At 45.1% G+C, this 26,769-nt stretch overlaps 1 protein-coding gene across 1 annotated transcript in view; it reads right to left on the bottom strand.

The window, feature by feature from the left end:
* LRWD1 (leucine rich repeats and WD repeat domain containing 1) overlaps positions 1 to 26,769 on the bottom strand; it is a 245,713-nt gene that overhangs the window by 47,247 nt on the left and 171,697 nt on the right. The window contains exons 10-12 of the mRNA XM_086954793.1: positions 22,688 to 22,791; positions 12,990 to 13,197; positions 6,877 to 6,949 (exon numbers count right to left, since the gene is read on the bottom strand). Of these exons, the coding sequence (XP_086810919.1) occupies positions 6,877 to 6,949; positions 12,990 to 13,197; positions 22,688 to 22,791 (385 nt within the window). The remainder of the gene's footprint in view (positions 1 to 6,876; positions 6,950 to 12,989; positions 13,198 to 22,687; positions 22,792 to 26,769) is intronic.

Genomic DNA, 26,769 nt, shown 5'->3' with positions numbered 1-26,769 from the left:
GGAGATGTGTATTTTCATCAGCCGCCTGAGGGTGGGTAGTATAGAAATGTGTTATTTGCTTCTGGCAGCGTGACCTTTGATGTGTGCGATCATTGGACGCCGGTTACATCGCAGACAGTATATCGGAGACCTATGATCTCCGGCAGCACAAACTTGTACCAGAGATGGGTGCGCTGCGCTGTAACAACAGATGGTGTGCAGTGTTTTATTTGTATTCTCTCTAGCATGTCATGTGTACAGATGATGCGTGTGCTCTCTACCAGCGTCATGCAGGTTTTCTTCTGCCACAGTGGCAGTGTAATTCTCTGTCCACAGGGTCCCAACTCCTTGTGAGATCTGGTGGTGGTCGGGAGATGACGTCACTCCTGACTTGAGCAATGCCAGAATATTGTTGTGTACTTCAAGCAGCGGTACATCGATTGTTTTTTACCATGCCGTCCCAGGTGCAGATTGTAGCTCACCCCAACACCACGTCCCCCTCACCCCCACTCACCCTCACCCCCACTCACCCTCACACTCCCCCTCACCCTCCCCCTCACCCCCTCACTCACCCTAACACCCCCTTATACTCCCCACACACTCCCTCACCTCCTCACACACCCCTTCACCCTCCATCCCCCTCACTCACCCTCACCAGCATCGCTTAACAAAACCTAGCATCGCTTAACAAAACCTAGCATCGCTTAACAAAACCTAGCATCGCTTAACAAAACCTAGCATCGCTTAACAAAACCTAGCATCGCTTAACAAAACCTAGCATCGCTTAACAAAACCTAGCATCGCTTAACAAAACCTAGCATCGCTTAACAAAACCTAGCATCGCTTAACAAAACCTAGCATCGCTTAACAAAACATAGCTTAACAAAACACAGCAAAGCATAGAACAACAAAGCATAGAACAACAAAGCATAGAACAACAAAGCATAGAACAACAAAGCATAGAACAACAAAGCATAGAACAACAAAGCATAGAACAACAAAGCATAGAACAACAAAGCATAGAACAACAAAGCATAGAACAACAAAGCATAGAACAACAAAGCATAGAACAACAAAGCATAGCATAGCATAACAAAACAAAGCATAACAAAACAAAAAACAAAACAAAGCATAGCATAACAAAACACAAAGCATAGCACAACAAAACACAAAGCATAGCACAACAAAACTAAGCATAGCAAAACAAAACATAGCAAAACACAACAAAGCATAGTAAAACACAACAAAGCATAGCAAAACAAAACATAATAGCATAGCAAAACATAGCATACCAAACACAACAAAACATAGCATAACAAAACAAAACATAGCATAGCATAACAAAACATAGCATAGCATAGCAAAACATAGCATAGCATAACAAAACATAGCATAGCATAACAAAGCATAGCATAGCAAAACATAGCAAAGCATAGCATAACAAAGCATAGCATAACAAAGCATAGCATAGCAAAGCATAGCATAACAAAGCATAGCATAACAAAGCATAGCATAACAAAGCATAGCATAGCATAACAAAGCATAGCATAGCATAACAAAGCATAGCATAGCAAAGCATAGCATAGCAAAGCATAGCATAGCAAAGCATAGCATAACAAAGCATAGCATAACAAAGCATAGCATAACAAAGCATAGCATAACAAAGCATAGCATAACAAAGCATAGCATAACAAAGCATAGCATAACAAAGCATAGCATAACAAAGCATAGCATAACAAAGCATAGCATAACAAAGCATAGCATAACAAAGCATAGCATAACAAAGCATAGCATAACAAAGCATAGCATAACAAAGCACAGCATAACAAAGCACAGCATAGCATAACAAATCAAAACATAGGATAGCAAAACATAGGATAGCAAAACAAACATAGCATAGCACACAGCATCACTCAGCACCACCACAGCACCACTCAGGGGCATCACAACATCACTCTGCGCTACCACAGCATTACTGAACGCCACAGCATCACTCGTTCGCCACCACAACATCAATCTGTGCAACCATTCAACAACTGGTTCAAATATGTTATCTTAATGTTTCAAGCTTTATGACAAATGTAACAAAAATGTTATGTTTCACTTCTGTTCTTCGATTTTCGTCACAATAAAATACACGGAACATAATCTTCACAAAAGTTATTTACAAAAGTTTAAGCTATTGCCATTATAAATTACAATAACTTTTAAGTATTAATTATTTAAAGAAATTAAAAGCCATTGTTATTTGTAATATCAATACATGTAAGTCACGTAAATACAACACATATTGCATTACAAATGCTATAGGTGTCACATTTGCAAACGTTATAACTATTGGCATTGAAAATGACAGCTATTAATATAGCTATTTTCAAAAACAAAACAAATAAAAAAATTGTCATTTACAATACTAATAGCTCAAACTTTGCTAATGCTAATGCGAGACCTATTGCATTGCAAATGCTGGTTTTATTTTAGGTTCTGCTCCACTCACTTTTAGTGCCCCAAGTCAAACAATTGATTTTCTTCTAGTACTCTTTCCACTGCCTGTCCACTGATTGTGACTTTCAATTAAAACAAACTAACGCATCCCTCCCCTTGCAATGACTAAAATACAAAATTGTATGACTGATCTTACTATTCACCTAACCTTAATATAAGATTGCAAAGTGGGGTTCCCGTGCTTTGGCAAACAGACGGGTGTCACTCCTCCTCGTCAATGTCCCCATCTGTCAGTCACTCACAGCTGCAATGCTCATTTTCAGTTTTTCACAAGCAACTCAATACTGTTTTTCTGTCAAATCAGAGATAAAATATTCTCTCCGGTTAGTAGATTTTGCCATCAACTAGAAGTACATATATTCTTGCCCTCCGCGACACCCTTGCACTTGCCTCCGCTTGTATACTTCCGAAGAGCCCTTTCTGACCAAGCTCCAAACACAATAAAACTCAAACAACCAGGCCAAGGGCAGTTCTGACTCTGGAGGCTAAACACCAGGTGGCTGTGAGACGCTTCATTCGCTGACTTTACAACACCACATCGGGGAATCTAGTCATTAACAAGGACTCAGTTAATAGTTCTGTCACCCCTTGGGAGGAGCTCAAAACAGTCCTAAGAGGGCAGGTAATACCCTACCAGACAGCAGCTGAGTACAAAATACATCACAAAATAGTATATCTAGAACGCAACATGGTGGATGATAAAGGGAAGTTACCAGTAATGGCAAACGACCAAACTAGACACAAAATAGAAAAGGAGGATGAGGCACCGCCACAAGTTGATGGACACCACCACAAAGTACCATACAACATATAAAGTTGGGTCTAAAGCATGAAAACTGCTGCACTGGTTAGCCAACAGGGAACAAGCCCTGCGCTTACTCCCCATCATCACACAATTCATGCAACACACTATCACTGATCGCCAATAGACAGCACAAGAATTCGCAGCCTACTACGAGCACCGATATGCGGAGGAGCACACAAAGGATCACACCTGATCATAGAGGTCTTGATTTTACCAGATCTCAGTGACACAAAGTCTTGAAGAATCGCTCACAGCGGCCGGAGTATCAGTAACCATCCAATCACTCCCCAAAGGGAAACATCTGGATCAACGGCTATCCGCTGGAATTATTTAAGATGTTCGCCTCATGCCTCACCAGACCATTGCCAGACATGAACATTGAAGCACTGGAACAGGGGGAACGGCCACAAGACCTGCGGGGAGCCACAATTTTTGTCAATCTCAAACCTCGGAAACCTTCAGACTGGTGTGACTCATAAAGGGCCATTTCCTTATTTAATATAGAAACCAAAATACTTGTTAAGGTGCTCGCGACAAGACTGGTCTGGGTGAGCACGACACTGATACACCCGGACCAGAACGGATTTATGCCAGGACATAGCACACACTGCCTTGGTAATGACTGGAGAAGCCACAGACTGTTGAGCGCAGATATTGACAGACTTCGAGAAGGCGCTTGATTTGGTCAGATAAAAATTCATGTCCTGCTTACTGGAATGGATGAACTTTGGACCACGCTTCTGTAAGTGTTTTGCTGCTATATTCAATATCAAGGGAACGAGTCAGTCAATGAGGAACTCTCCCGAAGCTTCCAGATTGCACAGGGGGTGGTCAGACAACAATGCCCCCTGTCACCCCTCCTTTTCGCCCGGCTATAGAACCCCAGGCGAAGTGGATTAGATGAGACGGATAACCCAGCGGCTTTACTTGCCCGAACTGCCCCGAAGACGGGTATTTCTGTACACAGACAACGTTCAGGTCTACATCCAGAGACTTCCATCCCTAGAATGATGCAGATGCTGCAAATGTATGCAGACGTTTCAGGACTTCTAGTTAACAGAAAAATCCACTTACGTCCGCCTGCCATGAGCCACAACAACATATGGGCCACCACTCCATTACGATGGGTGAAGCGTCACTTTAAATACCTAGGCATGCAAATAACCCAGGAGAAGCAACAAGCTTGGGATTTAAATATTGCCCAGTTATTAGATAGGATCAGATGAGATATGGACGAATGGGAAAGTCTTCCTCTAAATATAGCGGGCAGGGTAGCGTTATTTAAAATTATCTCCCTACAGAGGCTGCTCTACATGTTGCAGAACTATCCACATGTCGTATCAACCCAGCTCTTTCAAGGACTGCAAACAGCACTGGTAAAATTCATCTGGGGAGGAACTCCACTGTGAATCACCTATCGAAAATGTCTACTCAACCCCTATGACAGGGGCTTGAGAGTTGCAGACATAAGGCTTTACTACTGGGTCAGCCAGAGGATACCTATAAAAGACTGGCTTCATATAGAGCGCAATGACCTGCCCAATGCTGTGGAGATGCATGGGCTTCACTTACTCTATGGGTTAAGGGCGGATGTCAACAACTATCACACCCGCCGTGACACACACATCGCTGGTCTCTTGGCACCAGGCAGTGGGATGGATCAAATGTCATGAGTGCCAAAGCAGACACTCTGCTGTGGGCCAGGTCGTGGCTATCCCACACAAACAACCTCAAAGAATTGAGCCTGAGACACTATAGGCATATCTAAACTGGGAGACTTACAGAAGGGGAAAGCTATGTGCTCCTTTCAACTCCTATGAGACACATATGAGATGCACAACGCCCAATTTTACTGCTACCTGTAGTGTAGATATGTTCTTGCAGCATCTTTAACCCAGACACACAAACTCCCATAAAACAACTCTTTAGAAGCACATGCAACCCAAGCTAAAATTATACAAAAAGGCATCACACACTTTTACCGCACATTGGTAAACACCACATTGGATCCAACGAAGACATTGAGGAAAATATGAGATCAGGGTGTAGGCACACTAACATTCTCCACGCGAGTAAGACTTGTACAACTAAAATACCTCCACAGAGTACACTACTGCTCTACACGATTGCACAAAATGAATCTTGATCCCCGCATTGCATACAGCGCAAGACGTCCATAGGCACGTTCTATCACACAATCGGTTAATACCCGATAATACAAATCTACATTAATACCCAATAATACAAATCTACAATATAAGCGCCATACTGTCACAGACTATGGGGAGGTTGATTGAGCCACAGCCTAATCGGATGATACTGGGACTGATAAACGAGCGGGGTGGCAAAAGGAGCACTAGGTGCATGGTTGCTACAGGCTTTGTGGTAGCCAAAGGTCTGTCTATAAATCAAGGAGGTATCCAGAGAAACATAAGGTATAGGGCCCGTGTTGGAATACTCGGAGGGGTAAAATGGATACGGCACCACATTAGAATGGCGAGTACTGCTTTAGGTATTTCTGATTGGTGACGCTCGGACAATTAAGTATACAAACAGATGTCTGTATGTTGTGAATCTTGTTTAAATAGAACAAAAGTCAATAAACAGTTCTTTAGTAAATAAAATACGCTCACAAGAAGCCGGTATAACGTTCTTTGCAATGTAGAAAAATCTGTCCTGCAATATGAAGACATACTACCCAGTTGATCAAGCCATAGTGTGCTTTGATGACCAAGAAGAATGAAAAGTCACTGCAGTATCTTTAGACTGGATTAACTCTTCTCAGGCACACCATATGCCATCCTTCCTCCAGCCTGGTCAAGCACCAGATACCAGAGCTAGAACACCAACAATTCTATTACATCATTCGTATACATCAAACTCATGGAGTTTAGCACCTCCATGCTACACCCACCTGCCACCCGCTACATAAGCATTCTCTAGCTTCTTAATATGTGGTCCCAGGGACGCAGTGCAAACTATTCAGATCTAGACGTTTATAAACATGATTCAAATGGACTCCGGAAAATCATACACTTACATGAAGTCATGAGCTATATAAAAGAAGTCCGTGCCTAAAAACATTCCCAAAGAACACAGGCCCACAGACGACCAAGGGCTCACACTATTGCGCTGCCATGTAGTTACACAATAATGGTAAGAAGGATTACTATCATACTTATTGGTTATATTTATATAACAGTTTATATTACAGATCTTACTGCTGGGTGTCTTAGTGTACTTAAATAACAAAAGAGGCCATGAACTCAAATGCAATAAACAGTGTAAAGAAGTGGATGGATTGGAGACCACGAGAAAAAGTTATATGAAAACAGATGTTTTTATACAAAAAACTGAATATGCTACATAAATGGCCCAGAGAGCTCGTGCATTGAAGAGAGTGGTATCAGTAAGAGAACAGGAAGGCCATTTGTGATGATTTATCAGAACACATTCATTTGCGATACCACCTCAGACAGAAACTGACAGATGAGACAGGTAGACTTGCATGTCTAATTACGGACTGTCGTAAAATTGCATCCTCTAATTGCGCTCAGTTTAAAATCATGGATGAAAACACTACTTACCTTGCATTAAAGTTATAATCTGCATCTGGAATGCCAATGTCCCATAAAATTATTCTCTTATCATAAGAACCAGCTGGAAAAGAAAATTTAAGAGACTATCAAAATTAGGGGCTGATCTCCTATATACTTGGTTCCCTACATACCTGAACACATTTACAGTTCCCCCCCCCCCACTTAAGTCACATGCTAGTTATTCATGAGGGCAACATCAACCATCAGTATATTCAATTTAGTGTATCAAAAAAGTACATGCAATGACAACTGTCCCATCTTCACAATTAGTAGTAAGACTAAAAATTGAAGTGAAGAAGATTTTCAAAAAAATCTGCAGGGTTTTTCTAGATAGGACACGTTGAATAAAACTCTCCATAATCTTGCTGGATGGATTTAGCTCTCAACGAAGAAAGATCCATCTTGGTCCCCTAATTCAGGATTGCAGTTCTGATAAACTTGAGAACTGGGCCTTCTCCATCAGTAATTCTGCCTGGTCTTCCAGAAAGCAAGGGAAAGGTTACTTAATCTGTAAGCATCTGTTTGTGGCATGTAGTGTAGAGGATTCACATATTGTGCACATGTTTGCCATTTACTAATGTGCCCGGATGCAGGCAAGTTGTTTTTCTTTGAAGAATTTTTCATGAGCTTATGTGACTTCACCTCTTGCTTGCAATGCGCATAGTCATTGGCTCCATTGTTAGATTGTTTTCTTCACTGGGGGTGAAGATGGAGCTGAAGCAAAGAGATACAGGAGAAAGAAAGAAAGAGGACCATGCAAGAGAAGAAATAATGATGGCTGCAACCAGAGGCCTCCGAGAAGGAGGGTGGGCGCATGTGAATCAACATAACTACATGCCACAAACAGATGCTTACAGGGTAAGTAACATTTCCTGTTTGATGGATGTGTGGTTGTAACTACACATGTGATGAATAGACTGTAAAGCAATCCTCCCATAAGCGGTAGGTAGTTTGTGTGTTGCAGATGATTGAAAAAAGGGACAGAGTACAGCCTGACCAATTTTGGCTTGCTGGTGAGCTAGTATGTCCACACAATAGTAATTAGTGAATGCCTGCAGTGTAGACCAAGTAGCTTGGTTATAAATGTCAGCTATAGGGATGTTTCTCAGGAAGGCCATAGAGACCTCTTGGAGGACCCTTTTAGCTTTTGCATAACAGGTATGAAAACAGTTACTATCCATCTCGCCATGCATGATTTTTATAAAGCCTTCCTCTTATGTGGTTCAGAAAATGCAGCAAAAAAGTGTAAAGATCCCCATCGGCAATTGAGTCAGGTTGAGGAAATAAAACTGGGAGTTCTATAGTCTGGTTAAGGTGGAAATGATAAACCACTTTAGAAAGAAACGTAGGGTTAATGAGAAGAACAACCTTATCCTTATGAACCTGAAAGACAGTTTCTTCCAGTGTTAAAGCTTGGAGCTCACTGACATGTCTTAGTGTGGTGATAGCCCTGAGAAAAGCTCCCTTCCAAGACAGAAACTGAAGCATACATTACCGGAGGCGTTCAAATGGAGAACCTATATCTTGTGAGGACTATGTTGAGATTCCACACTGGGGCGGGGGTGACCCAAGAAGGAATGACTAGAGTCCCTCCATAAAAGCTTTAATGACTGGAATCCTAAAGAGGGAAATGTGTTGCCTATTTTGTAGATAAGCAGCCAGATTTAACCAATGTGGTTTGAAGAGCAGTAGCACACAAACCTTTTCCTTTTGGCAGTATAACAGGCACAAGTAGTGGGCCGGCGTGTTTATTGGGAGTATATTCAAGAGGAAGATAGAGGTAACCAAACTCTAAGACTTCAGGAGCCAGATAGGAAATTTGAGACTCCTGGGGTCGAGATGCTGGATTTTTCCATGGTTCTGCATGAGAAGGTACAGCCTGTTCGAGAGTTTTTTTTTTTAGCGGAACAAAGATTAATGAGAGTGGTGAACCAGGGCTGTCTAGCCCAGTTGGGAGATCCACTAAGGTGAGGGATGTTTGCCAAAGCCTGCGAACCACAAACCGTAGGAGGGGGAGAGGGAGAGGCGGAAAAGCGTAGTCAAATATCCCTGACCAGTTTATCCATAGTGCAGCTCTGCAGTTGTGAGAATCTGGAATAACTGTGGCTTTGGGAATGTGGAGGTGGTGCTTGGGCATTTGTTATTTTTTCTGCTGTGGCAAAGACAACCAAGTCTGTAAACCCCTATTGCCAGAAGTACTGGAGGACTCTTGGGTGGAGTTCCCACTCATGGACTTATCGATTCATCCTGCTGAGGTCAGCAGGTGTATCCTGAGGTGGAGGGCCCAACGCCAGATGGACTGGGGTAGCAGAGAGAGAGAGAGAGAGAGAGAGAGAGAGAGAGAGAGAGAGAGAGAGAGAGAGAGAGAGAGAGAGAGAGAGAGAGAGAGAGTTCCTCCCTGCTTCTGTAGGTAATACATGGCTGTCCTGTTCGTCTGGACGAGGATCACCCTGCCCACTACATTGGGAAGGATGGCCTAGAGTCCTAGATGGACATTTAACAGCTTCAGGTAGTTCACATGGTGGCCCCATGGTCACTGGGATCCCCCTTCTTCCTGGACAGTCCGGTTTTGTAGATGTGCCCACCCCCCACCCAGTGAGCGATGCATGTGCTGTGATGTAATATGCAGAACTGGGTCAAGAAAAGGCAGTTCTTGTAACAAACTATTAGTGTTCCACCACTGCAGAGTGAGGAGTGCGACAGCAGCATTAGACCTTTCCAATGGTGTGAGTGAGTGAGTGAGGAGTGCGACAGCAGCATTAGACCTTAGGGAGGGAGGGAGGGAGTGAGTGAGTGAGTGAGTGAGTGAGTGTATAAGGGCGGGGGCATGTGTTACCTTGCACGGGGAATGGGGTGATGCAGTAGGCCATGAGCCAAGATGGGATGGAATCCATTCTGGACAGTTGAAGCTGACCATGGCCTAAAGGCAGAGGCTTCCCCGAAGTCTATTTATGTTAGTTCAGAGATCTGGATGCCCCTTATGAGGTGGAAGCTCGAAATGAGAGCGGTGTTGAGGGGAAAGAGAAGTGGGAACTGTACTCACAACCTGCTGAGCAGGCGGGAGGTCTTCGAACTCTAGGTCGGAGTTGGACGAGAAAGCCTCCTAGTCTGCGGCCAATGGCTCCAACTTATGCTCTCTTTTTGGTCCTGGGTGCCACCGAGGTTTAGGGTAACTTTTTTGCTCCTGAGCCACATCTCAAGTCGATGGACCTGAAGAGTCTTTGTAGACCAGAAGGAACAACAGGCATTGCAGAGGGTCTCCTTGTGCTTGCGTGAGAGGCAAAGATAGCAGACCTGGTGAAGATCGGCCCAAGGGTATTTTGTACAACACAAGGGCAGTATCGAAAGGGTGTCCATTCCATCACAGGTGAGGCATGGTGAGAGCAGAGCTAGCAGAAGGGAAAAAGGCCCCGAACCGCGAGACCCCACTGAGGGCCGAAGTCTACCAGAGGTCCGCCCCAGACAAAACTGCAGGCGTCTACCAGATAGAAGAGAAGGGAGAGAACGTGATCTTAGACCATACCAACGGAGGGAGAGGAACTGTGAAGGCCAAACAGAACACTGCAACAGTGTCAATCCGGAGCACACGTTTAAACCAGGCAGTGGAGAGAACAGTGATGGCTCCTCCACTAAGGTGGAGGAGTATCACCCCACTGCTTTTAAGCAGTGTCACTAAAGGAAAAATAAAATGATAACTAAGTTATCATTTTATTTTTCCTTGATGCAGCATCTTTGCGGGTGGGGCGGGCTGCTCTGGTCCGCTGACTGGGGAGGGCAGGCGTGGTTTGCACTTTTTAAAGTGCTCATCAATATTTGCCCGACCCTCTGGAGCTGGCCAAACATTCATGTGCAGTTTGCATGTGCTCCATGCAGGCTTAATTACAACCTGCATGGAGCACATGCCCGGCCTCCCATTCTCTGAATGAGCGCTGATCTACAGCGCTCAGACCAATCAAAACACTGCATTCCAGCATTGTGATTGGCTATCGGGAGGCTGGGAGCCAGGTGCATTCTGCTTCCTGCCCTGTAAGCGGGGAAGAGGACTGAGAGAAGGCAGCAGCGATGGCGGTTGGCAGACAGGTAAGTATGCATGTATATTTTTTATTTAATTCCCTTCTCCCCCCTTGCGACCTGCCTCCCCCCGCACTGCCTTCAAATACCAGCCGCCATTGAGAAAGAAAACAAACACTGGAGCCAATGACCATGTGCATTACGAGCAAGACTCGCATTACCTTGTGACTCGAGAAAAATTCTTCGAAGAAAAACAACTGTACCCAACACTATACGGCAGGAGTATGCAGCACAGTGTATCTACAGCCGCATATGCCTCAAACATTTATTTTAACACAATCTACCACTTTTGTTCTTATAACAACTCCCAGTAATGAAAACGTGAAGTTATACTAAAGAAAGCATGCCAGCAAACCTACACAGATGTCATGGCAACAGCCTTACAGACAAGAATGCCTAATTTAATGGCGATTCAGAGGCCAAGAATAATTCACCATGTCTGAGCCTCTGGTTATTTGCAGAGCCATGTTGACTTTTGGTGAGCTAGAGCAGTATATATATATATATAAAGCACTAAAAGACAGCAGTGGCTGGCGACTGCACAGTTACTTTTTAGAAGCTCATACAAACGAGTACTGACACTTTGCTACATCCAAGTGCTTCCAGGACATTACGCAAATCACCAACATAAGGTAATAATGTTCTTTTAACATAGAGTTCCTGCTAGCTTGTAACCCATTTAGATTTACAGTAAACACCTAGGGAACTTTATTAGATTGCGAAAAAAGATTTCAATTCAATTTACTTGGCCATGCACATTTTCTCAATTTTTACCAGCGAGCTACAATTCACTTTACCAAAAGTGGGTGCAAAGTCTATGTATGAACAATGGAGAGAAAATTGTCTCTCACCATTCCTTCTTTTTGCAGCAAATGTGATATAAAATATGTGTGTATATATATATATATATATATATATATATATATATATATATATATATATAGAGAGAGAGAGAGAGAGAGAGAGAGAGGAGTTAGAGTCTGAAAGACTATGATTACAGGTGGTCGTGCAATTCAGGAAGGCAAGTCACAGCACCAATTCAGGAAATTAGTAATAACCTGACAGAGCAATCAGTTGGGATAAAGTGTGTGTGTGTGGGGACTCATAGTTTGGAGAGGTTAACAGGATACAAATGAGAGAGGGATGAACAGTAGAGGTGTTTTGAGCTACAGGGAAGCGGAGGTAGGCATTGAACGCAGAAATGCCAGGAATAGACTGCAGACAGCCAGGAATAGACTGCAGACAGCCTGAAACGGCATACTGCGCGGTTTTACAGAGCACAATTGGGAGGGTTTGCAAGTGTTCAGTAACACATTTCCGGAAAGCTTAAGGATATGCAAGTGATGGCAGTCTTTGCTCAGGATGATTTGAGAGCTTCAAAACATGACTTGGTGCCACAGGACAAAGCCCATGCCCGAACAATTTTGTAGCACAATGCAAGATCCCCTAAAGTGCAGAAGGAATGCAATCCAAATGTTTTGCAGTGGAAAGTCAAACACGTATGAAAGCAACAAATACACGTTGCCAGCACACCAGATGTTCTCAGCATCTGATAGAGTACAAGAACTAATTGACTTCTTAAATCCCATCGTGGTATGATGGCATCAAAAACTCAGAAAAAAAGTGACAAACATCCCATCCAGATGAAAGGTGAGCTTTAATGAAATAAAATAATTTACAAAATAATGGCTTTATGAGATGTAATGTGAGTACTACAGCATAAGCAACGACTCCATGTAACACTCACCCAAATGCCACAAATGAACAATTTCACGGTGTAAGGCCCACCAGAAATGTGGTTAGCGCAATAGCAGAATATAAGAAACAATTACAAAGGCCAAAATCTTAAATTTTTTTCTAAAGTCTCATTTATTTTTCAGTGTAAGTGACTGTGCTATTAACTACATTTTTGCTAAATACGCATTCTTCTAAACTGGTCTTCCACTTGAGCAGGTTGGATTAAAAAAAAAAAAAAAACCCGAAAAACCCCACAAAAGAAGAATAGAAGGAACAATAACTTTTAAACTTACTGAAGAGGAAGGTTTCTTGCTTGGAGCTGAAACAAATGGTGGCTATTGGCTTTTGATGAGCTTTAATTTCTCCATAGCAAAAATTGGCTTTCGCATGAATTAGTTTGACCACTCCTTTGAGGCCAGCTGCTGCCAGTACATTGAATTTTCGCTTCTGCTGATCTGAAGTCATCATGGTCAATGATGTCCATGCCAAGGTAAAAAACTCCTAGGGAATTAATAATATATAGGATGATTCATCTAGCAACACAAAGTAATGGAGTTTGATACTATATATATATATAAAAAGTTAATTTCAGTAAATTGTTAAAAAAAATGTATGCTATTCCTTTCAACCTTTGTCCCATCCTTCCTCTCCAAGACCCATCTCAAACCTTTGACTATGAATTCACAAACATCCTTTCACATGTCCATCCTTTTTAGCCAATTCGCACAACGAACAGGCGTACATGTTGTCTACTCCCACTAACAACTTACTTCCCTTTTCCTAATCCATTCCCATCATTCTATCCCTACTAAAACACTATTAAACACTCAAGAGGTATAAAACAAAATACACACACACACCGTACTGCACATACCTTCAAAATGTCTTCATAATGAATACACCTTAAAGTAGAGTCCAATTTTTTAGATTTCAGTGCATTTTTAATGCAGGGGCACATTATTAATAAGATCCACAACGGCTATAAACAGGGGAATAATTGGGTACTGTTGCCGCATGGCACTAAATTTAGGTTTGCATAGTAATAAATCAAATTAAACCAATCTGAACTACTTCTTTGCTTATATTAAACGACAAAATTGCACTGTGAAAGCTCATGGGCAGGCGTAGTGTGTGCAAAACAAGTCTGTGTAACTGAATTATAAATACAACAAAACCTAAGGGTTTTGCCTTAAAAATGTATTTGTCATAAGCAACACAAAAAGATTCAATGTATGATGCACATGCAGCCTTTTACATTATTTGATCTGGTCACTCAATCGTTAGGTTACAAGGATGCTCCTCTGGGCATCACATCAACCAATGTAATTTTTAGGTCTAGCCTAAGAGTGCCTGGGCTATTGCGAGATGTTCTGTTAGTTTGCAGTGGGTTTAGTGCCACCCATTGCTTACTAATGGTTGTGTTCACTGTCACTCATTTGCGTCAAATTAGTTGGCAAATGTGGGCTTCAATTCCCCTTCTTGGGTTTTTCCCTCATCTGGAGCAAGGACCCATTACTTGTGTCCTTCAACTACTGTTTTCAAGAGTTACTATTTTTGTTTAAGCATTCTTTGAGAGTGGATGCTTTTTTTTTTTTACAGCTTTCTCCCTTGTGTACTCCCCCACCCAACCCAACTGATGCGTAACCATCCTTCGCTCCCCCCCCCCCCCCCCTTGGGTTTCTTGCCAGTGTGCTCCTCCATCCCACGCTCCATTCTGACCTCTTGCAGTGGGCTTCTCACCCATTCCCCGAAGTCCTTGCTCCAGGTTTCTCAAACCCCCACCAACATCTTTGCTCCACAATCACGGCCGCCCTACTGCTGCTCTCCCCCGCTCTATCAAGCTTCTCCCAGGTGTCCTCCATTCCTTTTTCTCCCCCCCCCCCCCCACACTCTCCCGGTAGCTTTTTATCTCCATGTGCCTTCCATTCCTTTTGCTTTTCTACCCTGCCCTTAATGTGGCTTCCCTCTTGCAATTCCTCACAAATTGCTCCAGTTTTCATTTTTTTTTAAAAATTACATTCACACTCTTGGTGGCTTTGCCAATGCTTGTTCTTCTAAATCTTCAGCACAGAAGCGAAAAAGCTGCTCTAGTTCCTCAACTCATGCATGACACTTTCTTCAGAAAACTTGAGAGGTGTTAATGTCGCCCCCAAACAATGAATGGAATTTGACAAGTTCAATCCTGAAGAGTGTAATGCTTCAGATACTAGCCTAGCTAGCTAGAAGAGGGCACACAGGCTAAGCCTACAGGAATGCAAATGCTACTTACCAGTATGCATCTGTTCTTGGCATGTAGGGCTGCTGACATTCATATCTGTGCATAGTCCGCCACCTAGTGTTGGGTCCGGATGATTGCACATTGTTGTCCTGGAAGAGTCTTCGAAGTATCACGAGATAGGTGGCTCCTCCCCTGGACTACAGTGCGCATGGGCATCGCCTCCATCCCCAGATTGTTTTTAGCCATAGGCAGAGATGGAGTGAAGAAGTGAGTGATGACCATGCTATGAGCATATGTTTGTATATGAATACATACTGCAGCTGCTACAGGCGCCGGGGAGGAGGGTGGGCGATATGAATGTCAGCAGCCCTACATGCCAAGAACAGATGCATACTGGTAAGTAGCATTTGCAGTTCGAGGCATGTGGGCTGCTGAATTCATATCTGTGCATAGAATACATAGCAGTCCCTCCATTAGCGGCGGCCGCCCGTGCCAGCTGCAGCAGTCTGAAAAAGCGTTTTTAGAACAGCCTGACCAACAGCTGCCTGTTGTTTTGAATGCACGTCTACACAGTAGTGCTTAGTGAAAGTATGAGTGGTAGACCATGTGGCTGCTCTACAGATGTCTTCTAAGGGAATGTTACCTAAGAACGCCATAGAGGCCCCCAACTTCCTAGTGGAGTGGGCCCTCGGTGGTATAGTGAGAGTGCGCTTTGCTTTAGCGTAGCAGATCTGAATGCACTTTACTATCCATCTAGCTATTCCTGCTTTGGAGATTGCATTTCCCTTGTGTTGTGTGGCAAAAGCAACAAAAAGTTGTTTGGTTTTGCGGAAATCTTTTGTCCTGTCCACATAATACATCAAGGCTCTCTTCACATCAAGGGTGTGGAGCATCCGCTCCGCCAGCGTCTCTGGGTTTTGGAAGAACACCGGCAATTCAATAGTCTGGTTTATGTGAAACTGCGAGACCACTTTGGGTAAGAACTTAGGGTTAGTGCGGAGCACCACCCTGTTGGCATGTACCTGGAAGAAGGGTTCTTGGATGGTGAGCGCCTGCAGTTCGCTAACCCTCCGTAGCGATGTGATTGCTACCAAGAACGCCACCTTCCAGGTCAGAAACTGCAGCTCGCAAGAGTGTAGTGGCTCAAAGGGAGGACCCATCAGCCTTGTAAGAACCACATTGAGGTTCCATTCCGGAGCTGGTGGAGTCCTTGGTGGAATGACTCTTTTGAGGCCTTCCAGAAAAGCCTTGATAGCAGGGACCTTAAAGAGTGACAGGTGTTGCCTATTTTGGAGGTATGCTGCCATAGCCGACAGGTGAATGCGGATGGAAGAGTAAGCTAGATTACACCGATACAGGTGAAAGAGGTAACATATGATGTTTTGAATGGAAGCGTCTAGCGGGTCAATGCTGTGCTCCACACAGTAGACGACAAACCTCTTCCATTTAGCCGCATAACAAGCTCTAGTAGTGGGCTTTCTCGCCTCCCGAATGATGTCCATGCAATCGGGAGGAAGATTGAGGTAGCCAAACTCTAGGACTTCAGGAGCCAGATCGCCAGGTTGAGCTGTTGCGGATCTGGGTGCTGAATGTCGCCATGGCTCTGCGTCAAAAGGCTGGGAGTGAGATGAAGCCTTTGATGCGGTACCACGGAGAGTTCCAGAAACGTGGTGTACCATGGTTGGCGAGCCCACGTTGGAGCAACCAGGATGAGCGTCATCGAGTGTTGCCTGAGCTTGCGTGCCACCAGCGGTATCAGAGGTGCTGGGGGAAAAGCGTACGCAAATCTGCCTGACCAGTTCATCCACATCGCATTGCCCTGTGATTGGGGGTGTGGGAACCTGGCGGCGAAGCTTTGGCATTTTGCGTTCTCCTTTGTGGCGAACAGGTCTATCTCTGGATGACCCCACCTTTGGAAGTACGGTTGGAGTACTGATGGATGTAACTCCCACTCGTGCATCTGATGGCTGTGTCTGCTGAGCAGATCCGCCATCTGGTTGTCCTTGCCTGGGAGATGTTCTGCCATGAGGAAGATGTTCCTCTGAATGGCCCACTTCCACATGCTCTGAGCCAGATGAGACAGCTGTGGAGAGTGTGTTCCCCCCTGCTTCTGGATGTAGTACATGGCCGTCATGTTGTCCGTCCGGATCAACACGACCTTGTTGCACAGATGTACTTTGAACGCCTTTAAGGCCATGAAGATTGCCATCAATTCCAACACATTGATGTGCATCTTCCTTTGCTGAAGTGTCCATAGTCCCTGCACCGTGTAATGGAGTACATGCGCTCCCCATCCCTGGAGAGAGGCGTCCGTTGTCAGGATGATCTGTGGGACAGGCTCTTGGAATGGTCGGCCCTTGCAAAGGTTCAGTGGATTCCACCAATGCAGAGAGTCGTACGCCCGACCGCTCACCAACACTAGGTCTGTCAGTTGCCCATGAGCCTGAGTCCACTGACGTGCCAGGCACTCCTGAAGCGGACGCATATGTAGTCTCGCGTGCGGGACAATGGAGATGCAGGAGGCCATCATGCCTATCAGCTGCATGAATACCTTCGCTGGAAGCGAGGTTTGGGGTCTGAATCTTTGGATCAGCGCCTGGATACTGGCGATTCTCACCGAACTCGGCTGCGCAGTGGCTGCCAGAGTGTCGATTGTCGCGCCCAGATACTGTCGCACGTGGGCGGGCTGGAGATGGGACTTTGGGTAGTTCAGAGAGAATCCCAGATCGTGCAGGAGGTGAATGGTGCGTGACACGTGGTCTACGCACTGCTGTTCCGTCTTTGCCTGAATAAGCCAGTCGTCTAGGTATGGAAAGACATGGACGTGCTGGCGACGGAGATGCGCTGCTACAGTCGCTAGGCATTTGGTGAAAACTCGTGGTGCCGTGGTGACCCCGAACGGCAGGACTCTGAACTGGTAATGCTGGTCTAAGATCTTGAATCTGAGATGCTTCCTGTGTGATGGATGCAGGGGAATATGGAAATAGGCATCCTTCAGATCCAGCGTTGCTAGGAAGTCCCCTCGTTGAAGCAGGGGAAGCACCTGCTGCAATGTGAGCATATGGAAGTGCTCTGAGTTGATGTACCAGTTCAGGGGCCTGAGGTCCAGGATCGGCCTGAGTGATCCGTCCTTTTTGGGGATTAGAAAATACAGGGAGTAAACCCCTGTTCCCCGTTCTTGCAATGGAACGAGCTCTATCGCCCCTTTTTGCAGCATGATTAGTACTTCTTGCTGCAACAAGGTCAAGTGCTCTTCGGACATAGCACGGCCTCTTGGCGGTATGTCCGGTGGAATGGACGTAAGTTCTAGACAGTACCCGTACTGGATAAGGGACCTCACCCACCTGTCCGTGGTGATGGACCTCCACGCCGGCAGGAACTGCTGTAGTCGCCCCCCGACAGGTGTCGTGTGATCGGGGGGAAGTGACAAGACGTCACTGCTTGTTGGAGGCGGTGGACCTGGAGGCATTGTTTCCACGTCCTCTGCCTTTGATATTATTGCCTCTGTAGCCACCCCTGCCCTTGTTGTTGTTATACGAGGACTGGGTGTTACCCTTGTAATATTGCGTGGGCTGGGATGCCTGGCCTCTTGAGGTGCCTCTTGAATTGGAGCGGCGAAAGGAACCACCCCGAAACTGCTGACTTTGTAAAGCCCCCATAGACTTGGCAGTTTCGGTATCTTTCTTCATTTTTTCTAGGGAGGCATCCACCTCAGGGCCGAACAGATGGTCAGGATTCACCGTTTGACCCAGTAATGTGGTTTGTATATCGGGCTTGAACCCGGAAATTCGAAGCCAGGCGTGGCGTCTAAGTAACACGCTTGTATTGATAGCCCTGGAGGCAGTGTCTGCTACATCTAGGGCACATTTGATGGATGCATTAGTAATGAGTTTACCCTCCTGAATGAGCATCTCCCCCGCCTCTTTGTATTGGTCAGGCAAGTGTTGTAGGATGGCCTCTAAAGTGTCATAATGGGCCCTATCATAACGTGCAAGCAGGGCTTGGGTGTTAGAGATCCTCCAGATGTTTGCTGCCTGTGCAGCAATGCGTTTGCCTGATGCCTCAAAGATTTTTGACTCTTTGTCTGGGGGAGGAGCATCACCAGTAGACTGCGAATTCGCCCTCTTTCGTGCGTTGGACACCACCAGGGAGTCCAATGGCAAATGTCCCTTAATATACGTGGGATCCGTGGGCGCCGCCTTATACTTCCTGTCGATGCGAGGATTGACCACCCGCGCCCGGGTGGGCTCCTTGAATACCTCCTGTGCATGCTTCAGCACTCCTTTGAGCATAGGTAGCGTCTTGACTTGCTTCTCGGCTACCGAGAAGGTGTCGACTAAGAAGTCCGCATCCACAGGGTCTGAGTGCAGTTCGACGTCATGGTTCGCTGCAGCTCTCTCTATTAATGCATTAAACGCCGCCGAGTCCTCCGTCGGGGACGTCTTCGCGGCGAAAAGTTGAGTGTCCTGGCCTGACTGCAGGTCATCCGTGTCGCCTCCTGCCGTCCAGGGCACCTGCTCCTCTTCCGGATCCGAGTACGCCGGATAGTTGTACTCGTCGTACTCCTCGTCCACATCAGGCACTGGGGAATGGGCCGGCGAGCGTTCCATGGCTTGTGGAGACAGAGGTTCCATCAGAGCCGAAGAGTCCGCAGAGTACTTTTTGCTCTTAAGTGGAATCCTAAAAGGTTCCAAAGGCGGCTCCGACGTAATCTTTCGCTTGAGGAGCGACAATTTTCCGGTGTTGGCGTCGATGGTCACCTCTCGACGTTCCTCCACCGCGAGCGGCTGGAGCCGAAGCTTCGACACCACCAAGGCAGCTTTCGGCGTCAACACTTCCTGAGAATGTCCGCCCTGCTTAGGCGCGAAGGCCTTCGGCGCCGACTTGGGAGGAAGGGTAAAACGGATGGGCGTTTGTTCCCTGGCAGGCTTCGGCGCTGGCCTAGGCACGACAGTGTCCTGGCTGGGAACCACAGTGGCCTGTTGGATCCGCTTTAAGGATTCTCCCACCTTCTTTGTAAGGGATGCCGAGGGCTGAACCATGTCGAGCGACTCTTCGTCTCCGAGAGCCCGGTCGCCGGCAGACCTCTTCTTCGGTGCCGACGCCCCCTGGCCTGTCGCCCCGTCGGCGTGACGCTTCTTCGAAGCCGTTTTCGGGTCCGCGACCCCTTTCGGTGCCGACGCGGCCGCGTCGGAAGTCTTCACCTTCGGTGCCGACCCAGAGGACTTCGGGTCGGCCATTTTGGCGCGGCTCTTGTGGTCGGCCATCTTGGCGTGGCTCTTCGAGTCGGCCATTTTGGGTTTCGTGGAAGTTGACGCCTCCAGAACCTTCTTTACCAACGCCAGTTTCGGTTTCGGTTTCGCATCCGAGGGTGCGGGACCGGTTGGCTTCACTTTCGTTTTCTTGCTAGAAATGTCCGTGACCGGGCCCGGAGGCGGGGACGTAGGACTTAAAGTAAGATCTCGGGTAAGGCCCGAAGGCGATCCCTCGACCTGGGCCGTATGACGGGGGGAGACCCCGGAGTCCGGTTGGGGATGCTCTTCCTCTGAGCTATCTCCCATCGTGGCACAAATCAGTTCGTCGTCCCCTACCTCACCGGAGACTTCGTCGCAGGCCTCCTCGTCCGCGTCGTAGGTCTCTTCCTCGGACGCGGGGCCAGAGTCCGACTCTTGCACGTCGTCCTCCTCCTCGATCGATTCCTGAAAGATGTCATCAGGTGGGGGTGCCGAAGCCGACAACTGTGCCTGGAGTCGATTAGCACGGCGAATCTTCAAAGTTTTCTTACTCCTAAACTTTGAACACGCCATGCAGGTGTCTTCACGGTGATCCGGTGACAAGCATGTGTTGCACACGGGGTGCACGTCGAGGTGCGAATATTTCGAGTGACATAGCGGACACTTCTTGAATGGAGTCCGCTCCATAGCAAATGCGGTAGTGTAGGCCCGTCCGCGTCGAAGCACGTGGAAGGGCAGTAGGAGATTGGAGCTGAGAGTCAGTAAGAGAACCCGAACGCAACTATACCGACGCCCAGCCTAAAGACCTTTTGGTCTCAAGTATAATCGAACAACTATCGGTTCCGAAGGAGGGAACCGAAAACACATCCGAACCCTATGGCGGAAAAAAACAATCTGGGGATGGAGGCGATGCCCATGCGCACTGTAGTCCAGGGGAGGAGCCACCTATCTCGTGATACTTCGAAGACTCTTCCAGGACAACAATGTGCAATCATCCGGACCCAACACTAGGTGGCGGACTATGCACAGATATGAATTCAGCAGCCCACATGCCTCGAACATCCAGTGCCTGGCTCCTGGTCTACCCTGGGAAGTGGGAATGATAATGCAGTCCCTCGTCTCAATAAGGCCAGGGAAATGTAATGAGCACAGCCCTTCTTACTTTTCAACACTCCCTAACTGGAATTTCATGGCTTTGTGGGAAGTTGGGTTGGGGCAGGAGGATGGGATGATGAAGGGCATTGTGGGTCTTTAAAACAAAAAAGGGCCCATTTTTCAAGTCGATGAGATGAGATGAATGCAGTGCTGGACTTAGGAAAGTAATTTGCCCATTAGGAAGGATTTAGCCTCCCTTTTAAAGTGTGCCAGAGACGGAATTCTTCTGATGGCGGACGGGCGGGAGTGAGTTCCATATTCTTGGCGCAGCCCCTGAGAAAGCCAGATTGTCGTTTTTTTTTCCTTTTGCAAGCGCGGAGGCTGGAATATGAGGTCTCTGGCGAACCGGGAGTACCTGGCTCCTCTAGATACCACGAGTTTCTGGGCGAGAAATGCAGGGGATTTAGTGTATAGAGCCTTGTGGGTGATACAAGCCAGTTTAAGTTGGATTCTGGCCTCGAGAGGAAGCCAGTTCAGAGCTTTCAGGTGTGGTGAAATGTGGTCTAATTTCTTTGAGCCTGTTAGGAGTCTGGCGGCAGCATTAAGGAAGGCTTTTAAGGGGACCAGGGAGATCTTGGGGAGGCTCGAGAGCGTAGAGTATCCATATTCGAGTCTGGAGAGGACTATTGCCTGGAATGCCATTTTGAAGTCGGGCGTCGAGGAAAGGTTTCAGTTTTCTTAGATGGCTCAGGTTAAATCTGAGGTAAAATCTGACGGTTTTGGCCACGCATATTAGAATTGGAACCAGGGATTGTCGAGGAGAGCTGTGTTTTTACATGTATACAAGTTACTTGTTCACACACTGCGTCATCTGCATTGCTGTCACAATCGAGGCTAATATGTTGCAAACCAACAAAATAAGTTACACAAAAGTACATAGAATCAAGTTCTTGAGAAAGAGGCCTGGTTGTAGCGATTAAAACTAAAGCATTTATACTCTCATTGAGCGATACATTCAAGTCCAAGTTGGAATTGGTCATCATTGAATGTGCTGTAACAATGGCATTCTTTTTAAAGAGTAATATGTATACCAATGCCCCTGTGGGCTTATTGGGTTGGTCATTGCGCGAAATATACAAAAGTCACTGCAACTAGGGCAGCTTCTAATGTTTTCAAAATGGATGCACAGTGACATCACAACAAGAGCTGCCAAAGTAACACAGAGGTTAGTGGTGACCGCTTGAGAATGAAAAGCTCTGAAAATATGGTTCAAAATGGCCAATTAGAAAAAAAAAAGACAAATTAACCCATGATATGGCATTTCCATTAAAGGGTCAGAAAAGAACATAAATATAAAACGTTTTTATTAAAGGCCCTTTGCATTAAAACACTGTATACACTACAGGTTAATATTGCCGCTAGGAAGGGGACATTCTAGACCCACCTCTCCAGAGACTTTGTACTTCTTCAGCACGTGCCCAGTTTCACAGTCAATGACGCACACCGATTCGCCTCCGCAGGTAGCCACAGTTCTGGAGGATCTTGCACCTTTTTACATAAAATCAAGATAGTAAGGCTTGGTTATCTCAAGTCACCAATGTTACAGGAAGGAGAACTACTAGTAAATTTGTAACTGCCCAGTCAGTTTGGAAGTCTATGACGTATGAAAATGATAACATGGAAAATGATCAATAAAAACATTGAGAATAAAAGTGTGTGATAAATGAACAAAAATAATTGTGTGTCTGAAATGTCAAAAAAGGACACCAGTTTAAATAATTTACACCCATGTGTAAATAAACCAGGATATCAGACTCGGACAAAAGTGGGTACTCCAGGTGGATAATTAGTACTACAGTGAATGAGTATGAAGGCCTTTGGGTAAAATCCTGGTGGGTGCATCGTAGAATGTGTTATATTTTTATCCTCTGGCCTCGAATTCAAATTGTGCTCTTTATAGAATGCACTATGAAATACATATTCTGGCTAAGAAAAGTCTCCCCACCTGTAAAACCAACAACTGGTAACATTTTTGTATGAATTTTCTTAGTGAAAGTGGCTAATGTGCAGTGGTGAGGTGGAAAAGTCCTGTTGAAGACAGTGCCTCCAAACATGCAACAATTCATAAGAGGGACAAAGGTCAATGAAAAGGGGCAGTGGCCTATTTCCACAGAGATGCACAGAGCACAAATAATTTGCATAGGTAAAGCAGCACATACACTAAATGTGCTATTTTGTCCTCATCTGCCTTTAACTATTTGTTCTGTATAGGGACCTGCTCTTGGATTCCAGAAAGCTATGCCTGCCTCATCCCTGCTCTGGTTATATATAGTTATCAATGCCTTGGTATTAAAGTCAGGTGCAGCTTTCTGCAAAGGACACTACACTTTGTTTCCAACTGGCACAAAGGGGAGTGTTTTCCAATTATATGTATATTTCTTAGTAACAACAAAGCCCCTGCACTGGAGAAAAACAGTAATGTCTGGGTGATTTACAGTTTCAATGAGAAAGGTAAACTGTGCACATCAAGACTTAAGTAAATCGACCATTTGGTGCAATGAGAGAGTTCAAAAGATGTAAAGTTCTTGGTGTATAACACCGGTTTAATGTTCCTCTGTACTGGCCAACACGTGTTTCATCGCAGGGAACAGACTGCGAATCTTCAGGGCTGGGTATAGATACAAAAAATGCATTTGTAAGGGTGTTCTACATTAAATAAATTAAGGTGGTATGTGTGACCAAGGTGAAAAATGGCATGCCATGGAGTGACACTCTGTCAATTGTGACTTGAAAAAGTATTACACAGGTGACCTTAGTGAGAGTGAAATGTGATATTGATGCTGTCATGTATCAACAGATTGTGAAAATGTGACCATATTCTGAGAGTCTACAGCATTTATTACGAGAACACTGACCAGTGCGAGAAAACGTGAGGGTGGCGGAGTGAATCATGAGTGTGTGTGTATTTATTTATATCGGGTACAAAACCCCCATGTGACTATAGTGACTGTCTGAAAGTACATATCAACTATACTGTTAGACATGTTTCATTTAATGGAATATACCTAGGCATAGGTTTCTTAACACATAATTCATTAGAGATAGTCATAGTATTACAGTCACTTGTAGATAACATTAAATGTCCAAATAAAGCATTGTTTACTTGACTGGGTTGAACTTGTTATATCGTTTAAACAAAGCTCGTATGAGTTTCTTGGATAAAGAACAAAACCCAGCGGGTTTTCAGTGCTCATGTCTAGGGGGAGTGTCAACAGTTGGGTGGAGCGACATTAATTTTGCACGCCACTGGTCAGTGAGAGTGCTAGAAGATCCGTAGAAAAGGGAGGGGCATAATGACAAAGGAGGGTATCTGGAAAGTAGGTGCAAGGAAGTAAAAATTTGTTTACCTAAAAGAACACCAACTGTAGTCAACCTAGTTCAAGTTTAACCACATGGTACGCGGTGTGACGGTAAACTGATAAGTGATTGGAAGATTGGGGCAACAATGATCATTGCAGGCCGTGCCATGGGAGAGGACAAGTTATAGATGGTTTTCAAAAAAACCCGTTACAGCACTGAAAAACTCACCCTCATAAATTATGGACCGGAAATGGTGGTGTGGCCACCCGGATGGGTGAGATATGTGGAAAAAAAAACGTTGCTCGCGTAGTTGGTAGTCTCTAAAAACATACATAATGCGTATTTTATAATAGTATATACATAAATGGTTGTGTACCAAAACAAAAATAAACTAAAAAAAAAAAAAAGGGCGGTGGACACCCACTCGTTTAGTCGTCCTACCTCATTAGTTTTCAATGGAGGTTGTAACCGGGAGGAGAAGATTTAGCGTAGTTGCGCTCAAAATCATAGACAGGCGGATACACCTGTATAAAAAGTAGAGGAACAGGAATGGGTGCATTCGAAGCTGACCACATTTGGGGCACCCAAGGCATTTCATATACCGACTCCATACTGTTTTGGGGACGTTACATCGACGACTGCATTTTACTCTGGACGGGTTCAGATGAATTACTCCTAAGCTTCTTTGAACACCTTAACCACAACAACTGGGAACTGAACTTTACCATGAAGTCCAGCAAAACCAAAATGGAGTTTTTAGACCTAGAATTCTATGTCCTTGAAAATGAACTACATAGTAGACTGTACAGGAAACCTACGTCCTGCAACGCTATTCTTCGAGCAGACAGTTTCCATCCATCGCACCAGATTAGATCCATACCATTTGGGGAATTGCTTAGAGCTAGAAGAAACTGCAGCAAAGATAGTGATCTGGTCAACACCCTACAGGACATGGAACTAAGATTCGAAAGACGTGGGTATCCTCAAGTCATCCTATCCTCAGCCAAAAAGAGACTGACCAAAATCACAAGACCAGAGACACTGAAAATGAACAACTCTAATAAGGCGAAAGACTCTACAGTGAGAATGATCACCGAATTTAATAGTCTACCCAAATCAATCCGTAACAGTATGACTAAACATTGGAGTCTGCTAAAAAATGATTTGATACTGAAAGATATAATTCCCTCATCTCCTCAAATAACCTTCCGCAGAGGAAGAACTTTGAGGAATAGACTCAGCCCCACTGTTCCACGAACAGATATGACCCCTGACTGGCTGACACAACACAGCAAGGGGTTTTTCAAATGTGGCTTCTGTGCAATGTGTAAATGGGCCAAACACAAAACCACGAGATTTAATGGACCAAACAGAGACACGTATGACAGAGTAAACATCAACTGCACCACCAAATATGTAATATACATAATAGAATGCCAATGTGGGAAACAATACGTGGGCAGTACGATCAGGAGTTTGAAAGACAGAATCTCGGAACACATGAGGGCCATCCAAAAACAAGACCCAAAATATCCTGTTGCCCTACATATAGCCAAATGCCAACCTGCCATTGAAGATTTCCGTATATGTTTCTATGGTATTGAAACGGTGCCCGTCCATGTGAGAGGGGGTAACCGTGAATTAGCTCTCAGACGCAAAGAAGCAACATGGATTATGCGTCTACGCAGTATAGAATTCGGATTGAACTACGACCCTGAGATGCAATACTTCCTGGGGAACTGAACTGAGACTTTATGTACACTTGTTCTCCCATTATCACATTGCAATATGAGAACTAATAGATTCCTAAATGTGCGCCAACACCAATAGGCTGTACACCTGTATTTGATGAATGTCACATGATTATTGGAGAGTATGTTAATCCAACAAAATTATATATACCACACACATGTTGACGTCTGTATTCTCTACGTATGTTTTTTTTATCCATGCAATATTTTGTAGCTAAAGCTGACATCCATATATATCACTAGCACTTTGTCTTCTGACCAAAACACTACATAACCTTTAGGGACAATCATCCACGAGACCGATAACTAATTAATCAATTCCTGCTCCCCCCTTTTGGTTTCTGGAAGTTTTAATGATGTGTCCCCTTTTCGAACACCAACTATTTGGAGCAACATATCTTTTTAAAAAAAAAAA

The sequence above is a fragment of the Lissotriton vulgaris genome, chromosome 2_1, assembly GCF_964263255.1.
Source record: "Lissotriton vulgaris chromosome 2_1, aLisVul1.2, whole genome shotgun sequence".
Taxonomy (NCBI): domain Eukaryota; kingdom Metazoa; phylum Chordata; class Amphibia; order Caudata; family Salamandridae; genus Lissotriton; species Lissotriton vulgaris.
Note: the sequence above shows the minus strand (reverse complement) of the source record. Positions and strands in the feature narration are given on the sequence as shown.